The following is an 18637-nucleotide window of genomic DNA, read 5'->3' on the forward strand; positions in this document are numbered from 1 at the left end:
TCATGCAACGTCAATCTTGTCCCATTTTTTTCTTCTTTTTTTTTTTTCCCAAATCGATGGACAACAAGCTTGCATTTTTAAAATCAAACTCATCCAGGAGGTCAGCCATGCACGTACACAGACTGCGACTGAACAGGACTGGACTTCAAAAGGAGTATTTAAAATAAAAATAAAAATAAAAAAAAAGTACAGCATTTATTTCATTATACAGTAAAAGATCACTTTAAAATGGACGGCTATTTAAAAATCAATATGCCCTCGGACCTTCAGTTCCTGGATGTCCACTCGCGTCCTCACATGTTGGGATGGCCGGAGCAACAGGGAGTCCAAGAAGGAACATCGGGGAGTCGGGACTTTGGGTGGTGTTTTTTTTTTCTTTTCTTTCAATAACTAAATATCAATTTAAAACGAACCAAGTTCATGACTAATGCGCTTTTCAGTGTTTCCTGAGTGAAGGGTCCTTAATATCATCTTGGGGCTTCAACAGGTAAATGATAAAAAAAAACAAAACAAAAACCCAACACAGTGTACAGAAGAGTCAGCCAAACCTATTTTAGCCACCGGTATGACGACAGTAACAGCCTAGGGGAAGGAAAAAAACAAACAAAAAAAAAACAAACAAACAAGGCTGAGCGGTTTCAACTTCAGCCACTAGGTGGCCTCCAAGTGTTAGCTCACCTACTATTTTAAGAAAACAAACAAAAAAAAAAAAACACTTCCAATTTGATCTTTGATAATACTGCTGTTTGCCTGCATGTAGGATATGCAATCAGTGCAAGACTCGTTCCAATCTGACTTTTGGAAAAAAACTACAGAACAGGCAAATGAAAACAGAACGTCTCCACACAAATAGAAAAAGTACACATATTCATAGTCAAGAGGACAGGGTCGCCATGATCCACTTGAATGACAAAAAGCAAAAACAAAAGAAAACAAAAAAAACAAAAAAAAGGAAAAATGCTGATGAGAAAATACATTACTATGTCAACTGTACAAGTTAGTCACTGTACCTCAAGAGCATACCTACGATCTGAGAGGAAAAACAAAAACAAAGAAACGCTATAGCATTGTGAAAAAATATTCTTCCATGCAAGTGGAAGCTGCTGTCCCTTTTACTAGACTCATTTCCTATAACATTAAATAGTGATTAGCAGGCTATAGTAAAAACAAAACAAAAAAAAAAAACAACAAAACAAAAAAAACAAAACAAAGTAACACCCAGAGGCTTTGGGAGAGAACTTGTAAAACATCAGAAACAGCAATTTGAGTTATTGCGTCAGTCCATTTCACGTCTCCCTTTTACAAAAGCACAGGTGTGTTTCTCCTATGGAGGAATCGTGTCCCCTCTCCTTTGACATGATACAAATCACAGTTTCATCATTCTAACCGACTACACTACGTCTTACCACTGTCCTGGCCTCAAGGTAAACCCTACTCATAATCTACTCGGCCGCTCCGCGTCGTGTCAGTCACTTCACCGCTAGCTGGGACGCAACTTCGACTTGGGGGGGGAAACTCCTACTGGCCACGCAGCTCGTGTAAATACTCACTCCAGGGCCTGGTGAAGTGAAGAGGGAGGGAGGGAGGGAGGGAAGGAGGGAGGGAGGGAAGGAGGAGGAGGAGGAGGAGGAGGAGGAAGAGCCGGGCTTGAGGTGCAAATATAAAGACAGGCGTCTCTTGCTTCACTTCATTTTCCCTTTCTTTCTGGCCAGTTCAACCCTGCCTCTCCTTTTGCTTGTCGTCTCTTTTCTTTCTACCAGGGTGGGGAAGAAGGCAAGACTTGGGACAGAAAAGGCATGCTATCCACGGGCCTCATGGCGATGTTGAGCGGACCGGCTATATTCATGGGCATGGGGGTCGTTATTGCCACCGGGTGGGCGATATTCATGGGCCCACCCGTGGCGGGGATGTTGACGGAGGCGATGTTGACGGGCCCGGTGATGGTGACCGGGTGCTGGAGGCTGACCGGAGACGTGATGTTCACCGTGTTGGTGCTAATGTTCATCTGGGTGGCTATGGTGATGGGGTTGTTGTTGGCGTTGACCCGGTTCATCCCCGAGGTGATGGGAGCAGAAATGGTCACTGGGGTGGCCGAGGCAGAGTTGTGCACTGCAGGGAAAAAAAAGAGGGTTATTTTAGTATTAAATTGTCATTTCAGAGTCTACGAAATTAGTCGGACAAACTACATTAGGAAAGCAGGAAACGCACTTCTACTGCAAGTTAAAGTGTAATGCAAGTGATTTTAGTACTTAAACCTTTCAATAGTTAAACTAGGAAAGAGATCTAAAATGTGATGAAGCAGAGTAAAGAAAAAAGACTATCAAAAACTGATCACCAGGATAAAACGATGAAAAATGGACACAAATGTTATATAGCAATTATTTTTTTAACATTTCTTGAGATTATCTGCATTATTGAGGTATTTGTTTAAAACTATCTACACACAGAGAGTGAGTTTAAATAGTCCTGAGTATAACTGACATTTTTTGCTGTTGTATAAGGTGTTAAGTGTTTGCAATAATTTATTTTGCATGTTACATTTTTATTTTACATGTTATAGACATATCTGAAGAAAGAAAAAAAATCCAGATCGATTTTCGTCAGATCTAATTTATTTCTCAAAGGTTAAAAGTAAAACCATATCACATTCGCAAAAAAAACCAAAGTACTGCATATGGCCACCGTCTGGAGTTATGTACGTTCATGGGAAATGTTTCCACAGTAAAATATGTGGACAAATGTACAACACGCTTCTTTTGAAAAATATCTATTGTCAGGGACCATAGATATATATAAAAAAAAAACCTGCCATGGTTGCTTTGTAATGTTATCTGTAAACAACACTAACTCCATAAGCAGAGACGATGTTTACGAACGGTGTTTAAAAACACTCGAGGTATTAAAGAAGTTGCAGATTAGCGGGTGACGATAAAACACCCGGTGCCACTGCTCAGAAACGTAACAGACCCAGGAAAACTCGATTATTTGGTTATTCAAATTATCTCCCATTTTCTCTGCACGTTTGTCAACGTGACCATGAATCTTCAGCGACTGGAAAAATCTCTCATGCGCCGACTTCTGCGCGTTCGCAACTGCTCCGAAATACATTTAAGATGAATGTGGCTCCAGTATCTGAGAGGCCGCTGTCAACTTTAATTGATGCAGGACAGCAGCATATTATCACGAAATGCCTTCAGTATTAGTATTCAGTATTGATATTCTTCCCGTTTCTGCGTGCATTTCCAGGAAATATGACAAACCTTTGTTACAGGAGTTAAAGTTGGTCTGTCCGTGGGTCTTCAGATGACTGGTGATGTAGGCTGCGCTCAGCATCTTCCCACAGATGCTACAGGTGACTTTGCCTTCGTGTCGGATCATGTGGGAACGGAGTCTGTCTTTGGTGGCGAAAGCAGAGGTACAGGCCTGGAGACGCACGGCAGAGAGGGGTCAGAGGTCAGCAGAGCGCCAAAAGAGTGTTCCAGATGAGTAACACGGAAAATCCGGGAGCCGATAAGTGACAAAACTTACCGTTACTTGACATTTAAAGGGCCTTTCTGAGGAATGCACATGCTTTACATGGCAGCTCAAGTGGTCTGGCCTGGAAAGAAAACAAAATAAGTTTTACCTCAGGATGGTGATGATCCATGAGTCAACACAGCATTGCAATGCAATTCCAAAGTCTTCCTTGTATTTGTTTCTTACAACACGTGAAAACTGATAGACATGAGGCCATTCAAGAATAATCCCATCGTGTTAATCATCGCGGGAGTATAAATATGGTTTTAGCTTGTTGTTGTGAGCTACAAGGCAGATAAGCACCCCGCTTAAAAAGTTGGCGAGAAACTTGTGAATGTGTGTAAAATGTATTGACACCTAAAGTATAAAGTGAAAGTGTAAATCTACTGCATTCAGAGGCACGGTGACAAACACAAGTGAACGGATGTGCTCTGTTTGCTTTCATAATGAGGGGATGGGCACAAAAAATCCCTAAAATTTCAGTCAATGGCAGTTAATTCTCCACGATCGACCGCGCGTGAATTAGTTTGACCTACTTTCAAACACGCACCACAATGAAAACCGAGGCGTTTTCTTTTGAGATTTTCCACTTGACACTCAAATAAACTGACAATTTGCCTATTATTACGGCCTGTTTATTCCTCGGGGGCTTCATCGCGAAGCACAGACATCTCAAGATGGTGACGAGAATTTCCTGGAGTTGGGAAAATCCGTAACTAAATTTGCACATTTCTCTCTGCGGATTAGCTGTGGACTCCGTGAGTGTCAACTTAAAAACCATAAATCAGTGTCAATACTGAATGATCAGACTTGTCACAACACAGCTGTGAGTGAAGCTGTTTAACCGTAGTTTAAAATGTCCTTTTTTTTTTAATTACCTTGCAGAACTTCGCATGAGACAGAAAGCTTGATAACTTCATCTTGATTTAGTTACAACACGTGCTCCTAAAATACGCTTAAATAATTGTGAAACTATAAAACCTCACCGATGACAATTTCAGCCTCTATAAAAGGAACTGCACAGAAACTTTAAGTTGATGTTTTTACGTTTTCCCACACTCAAAATGGTTTTTCTTTTAATTTTTTTAACTGTGATAATAATGATGTCTGATGGACTGGCGACCTGTCCAGTCTAATCAGAGTTCATTCATTGCAGCTCCAGCAACCTGTGGCTATGAACTGGATAAAACGACATAGAAGCAAGATAGTTATGGCTTCACAGGCTAAATCTACTGAGAGCAAAACTGAAAATCATCCTAAATATTTCCATTTTTGAGATGATGGTTGGGTTAGGGTTAGTTCTAAAACAAAAGTCCACACAATAAAACTCTATGCATTGTAGATTGTACAATGAAAAAAGTGAAACAACAAAACGGGGATAAAAAGACATCCTCTTTTGTTTATGTAAAGTGCAATTCACAAAGTTCACTGCAAAACAGCTCTTTGCCTCTTGACCTTTGCAGTGAGACTCCAGCATTCGCAAATTCTTGCTGGCGCTGATCCTCCTCTGTCAGCGTGTTCGTTCGACTGAAGCTGTGAGCTGAATCATGTTCCAGCGCTGGAATGGAGTGAGTAAGTTTTCTGGCTCTGGGAGCTGCACCGCAACCGGAAAGTTTCATGCTGTGGGATTTTTCTTTTTTTTTTTTTGATAATACAAATGAGAGGAGTCAAGTAGAATCTTCTCAGTGGTGCCATGAACCGGAATTAAGTCTTCTTTTTTTTCTCCCCCCTTCTCCTCTCTCTAGTCTTTTCTGTACCAGTGACGAGGATGGCAGACTCCAGACAGAGCCTGCCTACAGATCTGGCTGAGTGGCAGTGACTCAGTGGCCTGTTATTCAGTCCCCATTCTCACTTTCCAGTATGCTGATGAATCCCGACCCCACGTCACTGTGTTGGAGGCATGCCTGAAACTGCCCTACACAGCGCGGTACTAATGTTACAGCTTGGCCAGCGTGCGCCGGCGATGTTTTCTGCTGAAGTTGTGCGGCAACGCAGGCCTCCTACGCTCCGATCAATATTCCCGGATGAATCCGGGCTGGTTTTCAAGCAAAGTGCAACAAACACTGTGGGCCCGTTAATGAGGTTTGCAACATGGAGCCGCCATTAGTTTCTTAGAGACAACTCTTTATTTATTCCGTATTAAAATGTGTTGACCTAAACATTACAGCATGGATCAGTGAATTCCCAGGGGAAAAGGGACTGTGACATGCTGGCGGGAAGTGCAAAGTGACAAGTGACGCCTCCCCCTCCCTGGGTGCTCCGATGCTGCTCTCCCATGTGCGACTGTTTAAACATGTGGTTGAAATGGCGAAGGGGTCATTACAAGTACGAATCTAGACGGCGTACCACAATATAAAATAGAAACCCAGCCACCAGGAAGCGCCACAGAAGGCAGGAGGATGTGTTGGAAACTTAAATATCTCAGGCTGAATCATTTGCATACAGGTGGTTTCTTTATAAGTCGTAGCGCTCTGTGCTTGTTTCTGTATCCCTCTTTGTATTCACCATCAAAGACACACCAACTGCAAACATTTAGATCATATTTATAGTTGAGTGAGGATCTTTTTTTTTTTTAAACACAGGAAAAGTATATATTTTTTCATGCCGAGTGGACAATCCTAAAAAGCCTGCTTGTTAAAAATTGTTTGTCATTGTGTTATTTTTAAATGTGCTTGCAGACAAGTCAGGACTTTTCACTGTGACCCTGGAATGCAGCCACCAGAGGGTGAAATTACTTTGTCTCCCCTCCCATAAGAATAAATTAAATCTCAGACGCATATTTCCTGTTTACAATAGCCTCGTTACTTGTTGATTTGAGAGTGTGCAAATAAACTGCAACAGTTGTAAAAACAGCTTTTGCCCGTGACTGTTCTCACCAATTCAGTGATTTGCTGCTGTCACTGTGTGTTGCCTCTGTTGCTGATGAGCCCATTGTCTACCCAACGCCTCCCCCAGACACACACACACACACGCCACTTATTATAGGAACTGCACACAAGTCGGACTGATTGTGGAAATATATACTGTTGGGTTTGAAGTTCCGCCTGACCACAATCACTAGAAATCTGACATTTTAACACCTGGTCCTACTGGTAACACTTGAGGATGAAGGGAAAAGTCAGATGCTGCAGAGAAGAGGCAGATGCACAATGCAGGGGGGGGGGGGGGGCATTCTGAAGCTATAACAGCAGCCAGTGTACAATATATATGCTGCCGTTAAGGGTTCACAAGCTTAGGCATCTGTGCTTAAGACACATACCAAACAAACCAGTGGATGTACAGTGGTCAGTACGAGATGCCCGCCTCGCCCCCCCCCCCCCGTCTGGTGAGGACTTGTAGCTGTGTCAGTGGGCAGCACTGGGCCCCGTCTCCAGAGGCACGTTTATCAACTTAATTGGATAACAGCAACGAGTAAAAAAAAAATGTGGAACACATACTTTGATGCTCCTCGTTTGAGCGCTGCTCTGTATTTAACTGCTGCACCGATTGCAAAAAAAAAACATTTGTCAGAGGAATTTTCTCTCCATAATGCCAAATTTTTTTTTACCCAAAACCCCAGACATCGCTGTCTGACTACATTATAATAAACTTCAAATGGTTGAAACTTTTCACACCCACAGATCTGAACATCTGTGCTTGTTGTCCAACCAACCAAAGACGTTCGAGTGCGTTTTCCTTTCCAAAGTGCTACAGGGTTTTTCACTTGTGGATCAGCTATAATGTGGTTTGACAGAAACCTTTGCCCTTCCCAAACACTGTATAAAACGGTGGTGTTTGTTGTTCAAGCTTCGGGACTGCGCTCACTCGGCTTGAACACACTTATGAGAACTTGGCGACAATTTCTTAGTCTTGTTACTCACTCCAATCACAGCACAGGCAGAGCCAGCGAGATGATAAGGCCGGCGTCAAATTACAAGGCTACATGGAGGGAGGCTCAGAACTGTTGGAAGGGGATGTGTAACGCAACAAAGAGAGCTTTGAAAGACACATATGCTAAAATCAAACGTGTTATATGTGAGAACTGGGGAAGAGAAGGCTGTATAAAGGGCCAGGGTGACGTAAATGTTTATTTTGAACTGTGATGTAAATAAAAGTTGTTCTAGCACCATTCCAATAAAAAAACAAACAAAAAAAAAAAACCGAGCCATTGCTGGCCGCAATTGTGATGCAGTGATAAGTAATTTCGACTCACCGGGAGAACATCCCAGGCACGAGGTGCTTTCTGTGCAGTTAACTTGTTCTCCCTGTGTGTTCCTTTTGGGCACTAGTTTCCGCCCACAATCTAAAGACACCCACTTTAGCGGAATCCGTGCCTCCAAAATGACTATATTCCTGAGTGTGTGTGGTTGTCTGTCTCCCTGCGTCTCTGCCTTATTATGAACTGGCGACTTGGCCAGGACTTGTCCCAGTCTTTCGCAGTGATCAGTTGTATAAGCACCGTAAAAGATGGGTAGTTTCATTTCCTAATCGGCAAACTTCAAATACAAACTCCACACTTACCTTGAAAAGCCTTTCCCACATACAGAGCATACATAGGGCTTGTGTACTCCCCCGTCATGAGAGCGAACGTGGTAGGTCATTCGGTCCTTTCTCTTAAAGCGTTGCTGGCAGATGGGGCACTCGAAAGGCTTCTCGTCTGAGTGGGAGAGCTTGTGGCGATTCAGGTGGTAGACGTCACGGAAGGCTTTGCCGCACATCTCGCACCCGTGGTTCTTCTTGACGGGCTTGGCGGGCTTCTTGGGCACGTTTTGCTGCGGCACGTTACCCATCGCGGAGGACGTCATGATACTCGTGCCGGAGGAAACGGAGGTGGTTGCTGTGGAGAGGATGTTCGCTACCGTGGAGATGTAGGAAGGTTGGTTGCCGTTGTTCTCTCGCGGCATCGTGGAGATCATAGGTACCATGGTGGGGGCGGTTTGGGCCGTCTTCTTCGGGCGCGACACCATCTTGATACCGGTGTGGCTGGACTCATGACGGCGCAGGTGGTAACTGTCGCGGAAGGCCTTGTTGCAGTAGCCACATACAAAAGGTGTTTTGCCTTTGTGTTCCTTCTTTATCACAGGCACTGGTGGCCGCTGACCTCCTCCACCTCCCACATTGTCTTTGAGGTGATCGGCAACGCCGGGAGGCGGCTTCTGGTCTATTTGGATGGGCAAGACAGGCTTCTGGTCGATTTGTTCATTTCCCGCATTGAGGAGTGGTAGCAGGCTGTTTTGGGCCACCTGGTGCTGGTGGTGGAGGGCTTCATTGGCCTGCTGAGAAAACAAACAAATACATACATTTGTGGTGAGCCCGGTTTAATCCCAAACAGTCTGTGCTTATTTAAAAAAAAAAAAAAAAAAAAAAAAAAAAAGCTTTATAAAAAGTTCAAGGAGATAAAACTGTTAAAAGAAACCATCAATGTTTCTGACAGCTGTAGTGTCACTGAAAGAAGAAGGGGATCTTTTTACATCATAGGGAAGAAAAAAAAAAAAGGATTAAGGGAACCTTGCAATAGAAAACATGCCCAGAATTTGTCATTAATGACGCTGATGCAGCATGCGGCTAATTCAAATAAATCCAAATACACTGGATGAAAAATGATCCCATCATGACGGTGCTGATTCATCATGTGACCGCAAAGCAAGCATACCAAATTAGAGGCACAGCAGAGTCGAGTTTACTGCCAGCACGGCTCTTGGGAGAGCAGGCTTTCAAACCCAGCTATAGAGCAGAGTTAGGAGACATGCAGAGGTAAGAAGTGTGGTTTACCAAAGGAGCCAAATACATATACAGAGAAAATACAGGTCACCAAACACCAGAGACTGATTCCTTTTGGGTTTATGGCCTACTGTATAATTTTACAGGTGTCCAGCACACCAATGCCAGCTCATGCTACAACGCAAATAGGATAAAATAGCAACATGGAATCAACAGTAGCCACACCCACTTGCTAAAATAAGTTCTCGAGCTAATTGGACGTACTTTCAGAACGAGGTGGTCAGGGACAATGTGCATCTCGAGCCACAAGATCAGGGTCGTACAAGAGAATCCACAGAATTAACAACAAAATGCCAAAATGATGCAATAGAAATGTTTCAGTGCTCATCGATCACCCCAACTAAATCCCAAACCATTAACTCCAGAGCCTTGAAACTAAACTCATAACACAATGAAGAGTGTAAATATACTTCTGAATACCATGTGGTCAGCATTTATTCAGGGCAGAAGTTCTTCCCATAGCGTCAACTAATTCAAAGTAAAGTTCCACAATATTGTCCATTTGTTATACTGATACTGCTATACTACTCAAAGAATAGGAAAAAGGTAATGACTAAAGTTAGTAAGCTTTGGTCAATCACGTAAAAAAAAAAAAGGGCTACAAGACAGTTTCTGTTTACATTAATCTATCTTTGTTGACCCAATGCCGACCCTGCCTAATCCACTGAAAATAACGACGTAAACACACCAACCCCAGGAACCATTCGCTATTAATTGAGCGCAGTCGTTTTAAATCACCCCATGGCTCAATGGTCTCACTACCTCCGTTTGAGTTTCTTCACTTAACTGAGCTGTCATTTGTCTGCTAAAGATGTCAATTTTCCACATTTCTTCTGAAATGGTATTTGAGTTAACAGTTCTTCCGGTAAACGGACACAGTCAAGAAAACTGTGTTGTGAACCAGCAGTAAGAAAGGGGCAAGGTGAAATACTTGACCTTTCCCTTTGAGGTTCAATCATCCATCGAAGGCCAGCCAAGAAAGAGGTTGCAAAAGAGGAGGCAGGGAATGGAAAAGAAAAATGAACCGCACAATGTCCTCCTTATGTCATCTAGCCTATTGTGAAAGACACAAATCTGAGCAGTGATGCACTCGGGCCTCAGCAGGGGATCTTTGTATGCTCATCTTCATTGATTTGGCTCATCTATTCATGAGACGGGGACATTGTTTATCCACACACTACTCTGCGAAACTCGCCGTCATTCCCTCATATGCGGTAGAACCTGGGAACTCGTGGAGAAATGCCACCGAGCCCACCCATCTGTTTGTCTGAGCACCTGCTTACACTTGCCACCTTCCAGGATTAGTCACCGTCATGCCAACGCGAGCCCGCCGCTGGCACACCGGGGGCAAGCGAGGAGTGGGGGGCTTTATGTTTGGGTTTTGGGGGGGGGGGGGGGGGGTACCAGCCGGGAAGCCTCTTTGTGAAGCTTGTGAACAGCAGACGTAGCCACTGCAGACGGCCTGGCCTCTATACAGAGGTGCAGGGCCTGTAAGCTGCTGTGCCTTCATGCAGCTCTGACCATTTTGACACAAATGCGCTCTGACAACTGGGGCTGCTCCCTCATAAATAACATCAAAATGGAGGGAGTGTCCTGATGGCTCCACGGGCCACTGTAGACTTGAATTGAGCTCACGGTCTAAGTTAGATTATGCACTGTCTTTTTTTTTCTCTCCCCCTCCAGTCTTTTGTGCCACACTCTACAGCTGCTAGCTGAACCCCCCCCCCCCCCCCCTCTCTCTTTTTAAAAAAAATCTTTTTAACAAAACAAGCAAAAACTATGAGTGATATTTAGAAATATGAATAGGAGATAGAAGAGACAGCAAAGCTTTAAATATGACATAATTTTAAAGTTTACAACATTGTTAGTTATTTCGGAAAGTTTGTCCTCTGCTCAGTCTGCTGAGTGGACAAAAGTTCATGGAGAAATTACTTCTGTTATATTGGTGAAAACGCCATTTCCTTTATAGCCTATAAATGTATACAGATACCGCAGAGACGGAGTGCCTCTCCCGTTGATTGTGTAGGCTGCGAAAAGAGGGATTTTAGTTCCTTTGAGACTGAGTAAATGTTTTAAAGGATGATTTGATGAATTCGCTTTTTCACCTTGGTGTAGACTGCATCATCTAAGTAGATTGCCAAGCTCTCCTTTTGAGAAAAAGAAGAAAACACACACACACACAAAATCAATTAGGTTCTATTCACAAAATGACAAAAAGTGCTGTCAGAAACAAATGATGGTGACAAACAGGCGTGTTTTGTAAACTAGGACACATTTTCTGGGAGCACAAGGAGCTCCTTTGATTCTGGGACACTATGAAACTTAAAAATAAATGCAAATAAAGAAGTAGAGAGTCCACCAAACATGAACAAAGTGTCACTTTAAATGAAATCCAGCTGCTATGCAAGTATATTCCTGGAGAATATGTTTTTTTTTTTTCTTGGCACGGTAGCTATGTTGAGATTGCTCAGCTCATACAAGAGTGACATGCCTTAGTAAACTGAGACAACTGGCAAACTGAAAAACAGACATTCAATCCTAGAGAGCACGAGAGAGACAGAGCGAGTGAAACTTCTAGATCACACTGGAACAATTCGAATGAGGATCTTATTGATAAATATGTCAAATCCAGGGACTAAAAAGGATGCACAAACTTGTAAAGGAAACAAAAATATGAGCAAACAACTGTTAAGTTACATTTACCTCTTGGCAGCGGAGCCGCTTTAGCCACAAGCACACAAAGTGATCACAGCAACTGGTAACTGGACTTTGCAACAGCAGAGTGAAAACACTGATGCTCAAAAGCCCCAATAATTTCAATCCATGTCATGTATTAATCATCTCATTTCGTAATAATTACTAAAGCTCAGAAATGGAACATGAAAAAAGTAGATTTTTTTCCCTACATGATAGATAATTAGCTTTCTGGAGCCTTTATCAAACATATACTGATCATATATTACAACAAATTAAGAATCTTCTTACTTTACAAGTCTACAGAAGGGAAGCATAAATATGATGACTGGAAGAGCAATAATGAAAGATTTTACCGGAGAATTAAAACCCCAAAAGTTTGATTAGGAATGCTGAACTCTGTAACTGTATATTGTAATGGGACTTCATTCATAATGATGCAACATCTATCGGAAACATGTTTAGTATAAAACAAGAGAGCTTTGTTCCTGGTCAATGAACTAGTTAATCCACATCGATGTCTTGTAATTACATCATTCGCACTTTGAGATGATGTATCTTGAGGTACTATTATTAAACATTTTCGGTGTGGTGTGCTCGCCTGTTGAACATCATCTTCTTCCAGACATTTGGGAGTTTGCCAAATGAACGCTTTGGTAAATTAAGCAGAAGATAAATGGATGCAAAACACCTTTTATAGCTTTTATACTTAATATTCTACAGCGTATACGGTTTCCTCTTGAGTGACGCCGGTTGCAGCATCCAGATCAGACCTGAGAGTAACGTTCAGGCACACAAAAATTGCAGTGAGACCCCCCCCTCCCCCCTCTCTCTCTCTTTGGGACACCATACCATTTATTACAGCTACTTTACAGAGTTACCAGTGCATCATTGCGCCTCCAGAGACAAACTGCTCCAAACAACATGATTCATCATCACTGATGGTTAACAGATATTTGATGGCTTGCATATTCCATAAAAAGGGAGAAACAGTTGCACTTATGGTAATATTCAAGCTGTTTTTAACACCAGTACTGATCATTTTAAACAGTGAACAAAGTGTTAACCATTCATTGAATTTACAAAGCACTATATATATATATATATATATATATATATATATATATACACACACACACACACACACACAACAAATAGCTCATCTCTTATTATATAAAGTGCCTGAATGATAGCTGTGCACCGATTTATATGAGACTGATATAGTAACAGTGTGAGGTACATTATACACATGGGGCTTCTGGCTGGATGCCAAGCGCTGCACAACGTCTGACAATGTCCATCTGCCTTTTTCATAGCAAAGAAACTGTGCTTGGAGATGTGAGTAAGCGATCACTCTCTGACAGCGGAACAAAACCTTACAAACACCAAGGAAAACGTCACGTCTGCGAAATCCTGACATGCAACCTCACTTTGCTGTGGATTTGATCCAAGCGATCCACAAGCCACCGCTCATATTCTCTAAGGATGGGATGGGTAATGGTCTATTAATATTAACTTTTCATTCAACATTTAAGGAATCTGTACTCCAAAATGTCAGTCCTTCAACACAGATTCTAAATTAACCATGTTTATTGGAGAAATAACTAACTATCCTAGTGTGCATGGGTAATTCGCAATGCAAGAATTCCTGTTGTGCACCTGACTGCATGAAGTGGGCCTGTTATGCAGCATCAAGTATTTATCTTTTTATTTTCATGAATGATTTTAAACTGCAATAGAGTTCATTGAGGAAGTTCCCCCATGAGGAGTTCGTCACACCCACTGAAACATATCGGGGCACAACGACGACAATAATACACAGAGGAAGAAAAAAAAAAACAGCACGATCGCGGTAAAAGCGCGGTGTCGTGATAAGATAAACACACGTTTTGATTGGTGGCTAAAATACAGTAGTGAAAATAAACAAACAATCGAAGAAAAACTACTGAGGCTGGGTAAAAAAAAAATAGAAAGAATCGTTTTCATGTTCACGTGGGCGCATTTCTTTCTGGGCGAAGTAAGGCCAGGAGAATAAAAGAAATCATTAATTTGAGTGAACAATAGCCTCCCATCTTACGACACGGTGGAATCCACCAAAGCGTGGCAGACATCAGTATGAGCTCCAGCCTTCACTTTCTGGGTGAAAAACGGGTTTATAAATTGCGTAATGCCGCTGCTAATTTCAAATCTCGGTGGCTAGTGTTAGCTAATGTTGTGAGCATAGTTTAGATTCCTCTCGAGCACGGTCACCGGGATAAATAGCTGCTTAATGGGCAAAGAGCGCCGCTTTTTAACAAGTCTTTTAATGTTAGTTTTCCCTTACTGCAGCCTCGCCCACATGAAGCTAAATTAGCCCGCCGATGTGGAGCGAGAGCAAAGCCCCTTAAACATCGTTAGCTTGCTCGGCTAGTAACCTGGCGAACCGGCTGGAGCGAGCGGAAAGTTCACCGCGGACTTGGGGATAGCCGTTAGTAAAAAAAAAAAAAAAAATCGCAGCCTTTTGATAACGTGAGTGCACACTCTTCCGCTGGCGAACTCGATCTAATCCGAAAAAAAACCAAAAAAAAAAAACGTGAATTATCAACGTTTTTTTTTTTTTTTTTTTTTTAGCCATCGTTACATCGGCGTCCCGATCAAAGCCTTCAGTCAAAGGGGGGGGAAACAGGTCTGTCTCGATTGTAACGGTGCAGTGGCGTTTTTTTTTTTTTTTACTTCCAAGTGATCCCGCATGTTTTTTGCTGGCTTCGGCCTGCCAAACAAACTTAAAAATAACAAACGGCGTCGAAGTAATCTGCGTCCCCGAGCTAAATATCAAAAGAAAACGAGGCTAATTTCCCCCCCAAACGGTGGCTGAGTAGATTAGATTTTTTGTTCTAGCGTCATTCCCAAAGCCTCACAGCTGGACGCCTGGATTCATATACCATTGTTTTGCTTGGTTACTTGTTCTTGCTGTTACTTTGCCTAAAAACTGGATTTATCGCTTCGCTAAGCGGCGCTGAGGCATTTATCGGTTGTTTCGCGCGGTGTTCCGGTTTCCCTCCCGAAGAGACAACTTACTTGGAAAAGAAACGTACTCCAGCTCGGCTCCATTTGCACACTTTAAATTGTGAAGGAAAGCTGGTGGAAGCCTACAACAAAGCAACCAAACATGGCAGCTGAAACAACTTCCGGTAACCTCCAGGCCGCAACCATCTCCCAGCGCATTTGGCGGGGGGTGTTACATTTACTATGGCTTCAAAAAAAGGAAATTCTGTAATTCTAATTATGACTCGTAAAGCATTCAAAAGTCAATAAAGGATTACGTCTTACAATTTGTGTTGATATTTATTCACCAGGATGGCCTTAAATCATCCGAATTCCACTGCAGGAGGAGTAAGGTGCAGCTAGATTTCTGAACACCCCTCTGAATGGTTTTTCCCTGAGGCTGTGAGGGGCATTTGTTATATTAGATTGTCGCATGTGGTGCTGCGTCTGACTGAGATTCATTAACATTTCCTTCGTATTTTTTGAATATGAAAAAACTAAATCTAGCCTCTAAATTATTTTATCGCCGATAAATCAGTTAGAAGAAAAAGTAGTGGTCTGATCCTGATACTTATGTGACTCACATTTCAAATTAAGTAATCGAGAGATTCTTGTCGTGCGAGGCAGGTTATTTTCATGAATGAAAACCCTTTATTTACACAAATAGCCTCCGATGGACACAGATCTCACAAATGCACGTATTTTCATCCAAGGCAGGTGAAAACAGACAAAGTAGACGGGGCTATTACCCTGGAAGTATTGTCTGAAAGCTTAATTTCATGTAGAAATTAAGGATTTGGGTGTACCTCTGTTAACCTTTCGCTTTAATGACCAGCCTCGCCCTTAATGTGTTATTATGAAATGCTATTTGTAAAGTTGCTTGTTGGGTTATTAAGGCTATGTGTGCTGTTAGACAACACAATATCAACAGAATTCACGTTTACATTGTTATGTACAGGGATAATTAGCTTTCTGTTTGTCCCACACAACTGAAAATTGTTTTTGATGTGTATTCAGTTCAGATACAGTGTTCATATCATCCCTCATCAAAATACTACCACTGAAAGATGAACTTTGTAAGGGACATAACCCTCTTGTGAAGTGCTAACTTCACATTGGCAAAGGATATGAGCAGTTTTCAACATAAAAAGTTATTATCGTCTGTCGTTAAAGCATTTACTGCAAAGTGAAAAGAAAAACACATTTGTGAATATGAATCTATAGATAACATAACTGGATGTTGGTGTTGCATAGTTAGTGTTGACAAGAATAAAAGGTCTCTCTGATCACATAATACTTCAAACCCTGTAAACAGCCAAGCAAGAAATGGTGAGCTTGTTAAGCTTTGAGTACAACAGGCATGTTATGCAAAATCATCAGAAACCATCATCAGAACCAACAAATTTCCCATCCAGGCTCAGTTAACTAAAATACACATTGAGAGGAGGTTTCTTTTTCTTTCTTTCTTTCTTGTTTTTTTTTTTTTTTTTCTTTCATTTTTTTAATCCAACAAAATTTTGAAACATATGTTGTTAATTCTCTAAACCCTGATCAAATTTGCTTTGGCACTTTTTCTTGTGTGTTGAGGAGGTTCTTTGTCATTATAACTACCTTTAACATGGGCAAAGATTTAAACTGTATTTCAAAGGTAAAGCTCTAAAATTATAGTAGCTTCAGATCCCTGCACGAAACAGTATTGTTCATTCTCTTTCCAGTATGTTCTTTGAACTCTCTGCTCGTCAGTGAATGGCCGTTCAGTGAAGGTGCCCCCATTGTACATTTCAATCTTTGTCCCACTGTACATTGAAAGCCTTTATTCACATACAGTGCAATGAACGTTTCAGTTCGAGGTGGCGATTATGTGTGGTCAGCCCATTCTTCCCATATCCAGCTCAAAACACACGATAACGTCCAGCACCGACCTCCACTTGAAACTACAGTTATGCAGATTGCTTTCTCTGATATTTTCTCTGCATTTAATGAGGAAGATACAGATTCTCCAAAGGTAAGGGCTGACAAACACACAAGAAGTTGATGACATTTCTTTTCTTCTTTTAGACAATTTATAATGACATTTTCAGTGTTACTTGAGAAGCTTAGGTGGTATTTGATTCAGCTTTTAACATGTTTTAACATTCATAAATGTTAAAGACTTCTACCTGACTGTAACATTACATCCTGCTTTAATGAGAAACTGGTTGTATTTTTAAAAGTGGATGGTTATAACGTAAAACATTAACATTTGAAAAATACAGTGTAGAATGTTTCACTCATTGCTGGTATGGAACAGTGAAGGCTTTTACAGAAAGAAAAAAAAAAGTCTAACCATGGGAATTTATTCTTTATAACTGAGTCAACTTGAAAATACAGATAAAATCTGAGCATGAGATTAATACATCTGGTTTCAGGAACACACTGCCCTTGTGAGAATATTAAGTCAATGTTTTTTTCCTCCATAGGAGTGCAGGATAAAATGATCCCACCTGGTTGCTGTACATAGTGTTGGAACTATTGTTTCTCCATAGAAATGGGGGACTGGTCCATTCTCGGCCGCTTCCTGACCGAGGTCCAGAACCATTCCACTGTCATCGGCAAAATATGGCTGACAATGCTGCTCATCTTCCGCATCTTGCTGGTGGCCTTGGTGGGAGATGCTGTCTACAGCGATGAGCAGTCCAAGTTCACCTGTAACACCCTCCAGCCTGGATGTAATAATGTCTGCTATGACACATTTGCCCCTGTGTCACACCTGCGCTTCTGGGTCTTTCAGATTGTGCTCGTCTCTACTCCCTCAATATTCTACATTGTCTATGTTTTGCAAAAAATTACCAAAAACGAGAAGTTAGAGGACAGAAAGGTTGACGCTGTGCCGAGGTCACCACCTTTGTTTGAGAGGGACAAACATATAGGACTGGATAAAGAGAGAGCTCTGGAAGCTGTCAGTCGTGACACCGTGTACAACAATTTGGACTGGAGCTCACAAGAAGGTGAGAGTGAAGAAAAGACCCAAATGGAAGAGGAGATGAGAGAAGTAGGGAAGGACCCGACCCAACTTTCAAGTCAAGTGCTGCTCATTTACATCATACATGTCCTGCTGCGCTCCATCATGGAGATCATCTTCCTGATTGGACAGTATTATCTGTTTGGATTTGAAGTTCCACACTTGTTTCGATGTGATACCTACCCCTGTCCAAACCGAACTGACTGCTTTGTGTCTCGAGCGACGGAGAAGACCATCTTTCTCAACTTCATGTTCAGCGTCAGCCTTGGGTGCTTCATCCTGAACATTGTGGAGCTGCATTATCTTGGCTGGATTTACATTTTCAGAGTGCTGTTCTCTGCCTGCTGCACATGTTGTGATTCAGACAGAGACCCCATGCAGCAAGTGGAGTTATATTCAGACAGCAACCCACTGCTGCTTGAGCTCAAACACTCCTTAAGTGGAACGGTTGTCCTGCAGACCACCTCTGCTGTATCCAGGGACCGGAGTAGTGGTATACCCAACCAGGCTCCAACCATCTCCTTTGAAACAGACTCAACACTGGAGTGCACTTCGAAGAGAAATCTGGATGAAAAGGAACGCACCAAAACCAGATTGCACAACATGGCGAAAATAGGACGAGGCAAAAAGTCTTGGCTTTAA

At 42.1% G+C, this 18637-nt stretch overlaps 2 protein-coding genes across 2 annotated transcripts; one reads left to right on the plus strand and one right to left on the minus strand.

Moving 5' to 3' along the window:
* Positions 1–1753: 1753 nt before the first annotated feature.
* Positions 1754–15060, minus strand: LOC308139676 (vascular endothelial zinc finger 1-like; the record flags this gene model as incomplete). The annotated part of the gene is made up of 5 exons (XM_080509155.1): positions 1754–2109; positions 3261–3423; positions 3529–3598; positions 8017–8771; positions 15028–15060. 5 exons carry the CDS (start codon positions 15058–15060, stop codon positions 1754–1756), a joined length of 1377 nt encoding a protein of 458 aa, XP_080365281.1.
* A 2461-nt stretch (positions 15061–17521) lies between these two features.
* On the plus strand, positions 17522–18637 carry LOC308139097 (gap junction delta-2 protein; the record flags this gene model as incomplete). Its single annotated transcript, XM_080508427.1, has 1 exon — positions 17522–18637. One exon carries the CDS (start codon positions 17522–17524, stop codon positions 18635–18637), a length of 1116 nt encoding a protein of 371 aa, XP_080364553.1.

This window comes from Blennius ocellaris (genome assembly GCF_963422515.1).
Source record: "Blennius ocellaris genome assembly, chromosome: 14".
NCBI classification, from domain to species: domain Eukaryota; kingdom Metazoa; phylum Chordata; class Actinopteri; order Blenniiformes; family Blenniidae; genus Blennius; species Blennius ocellaris.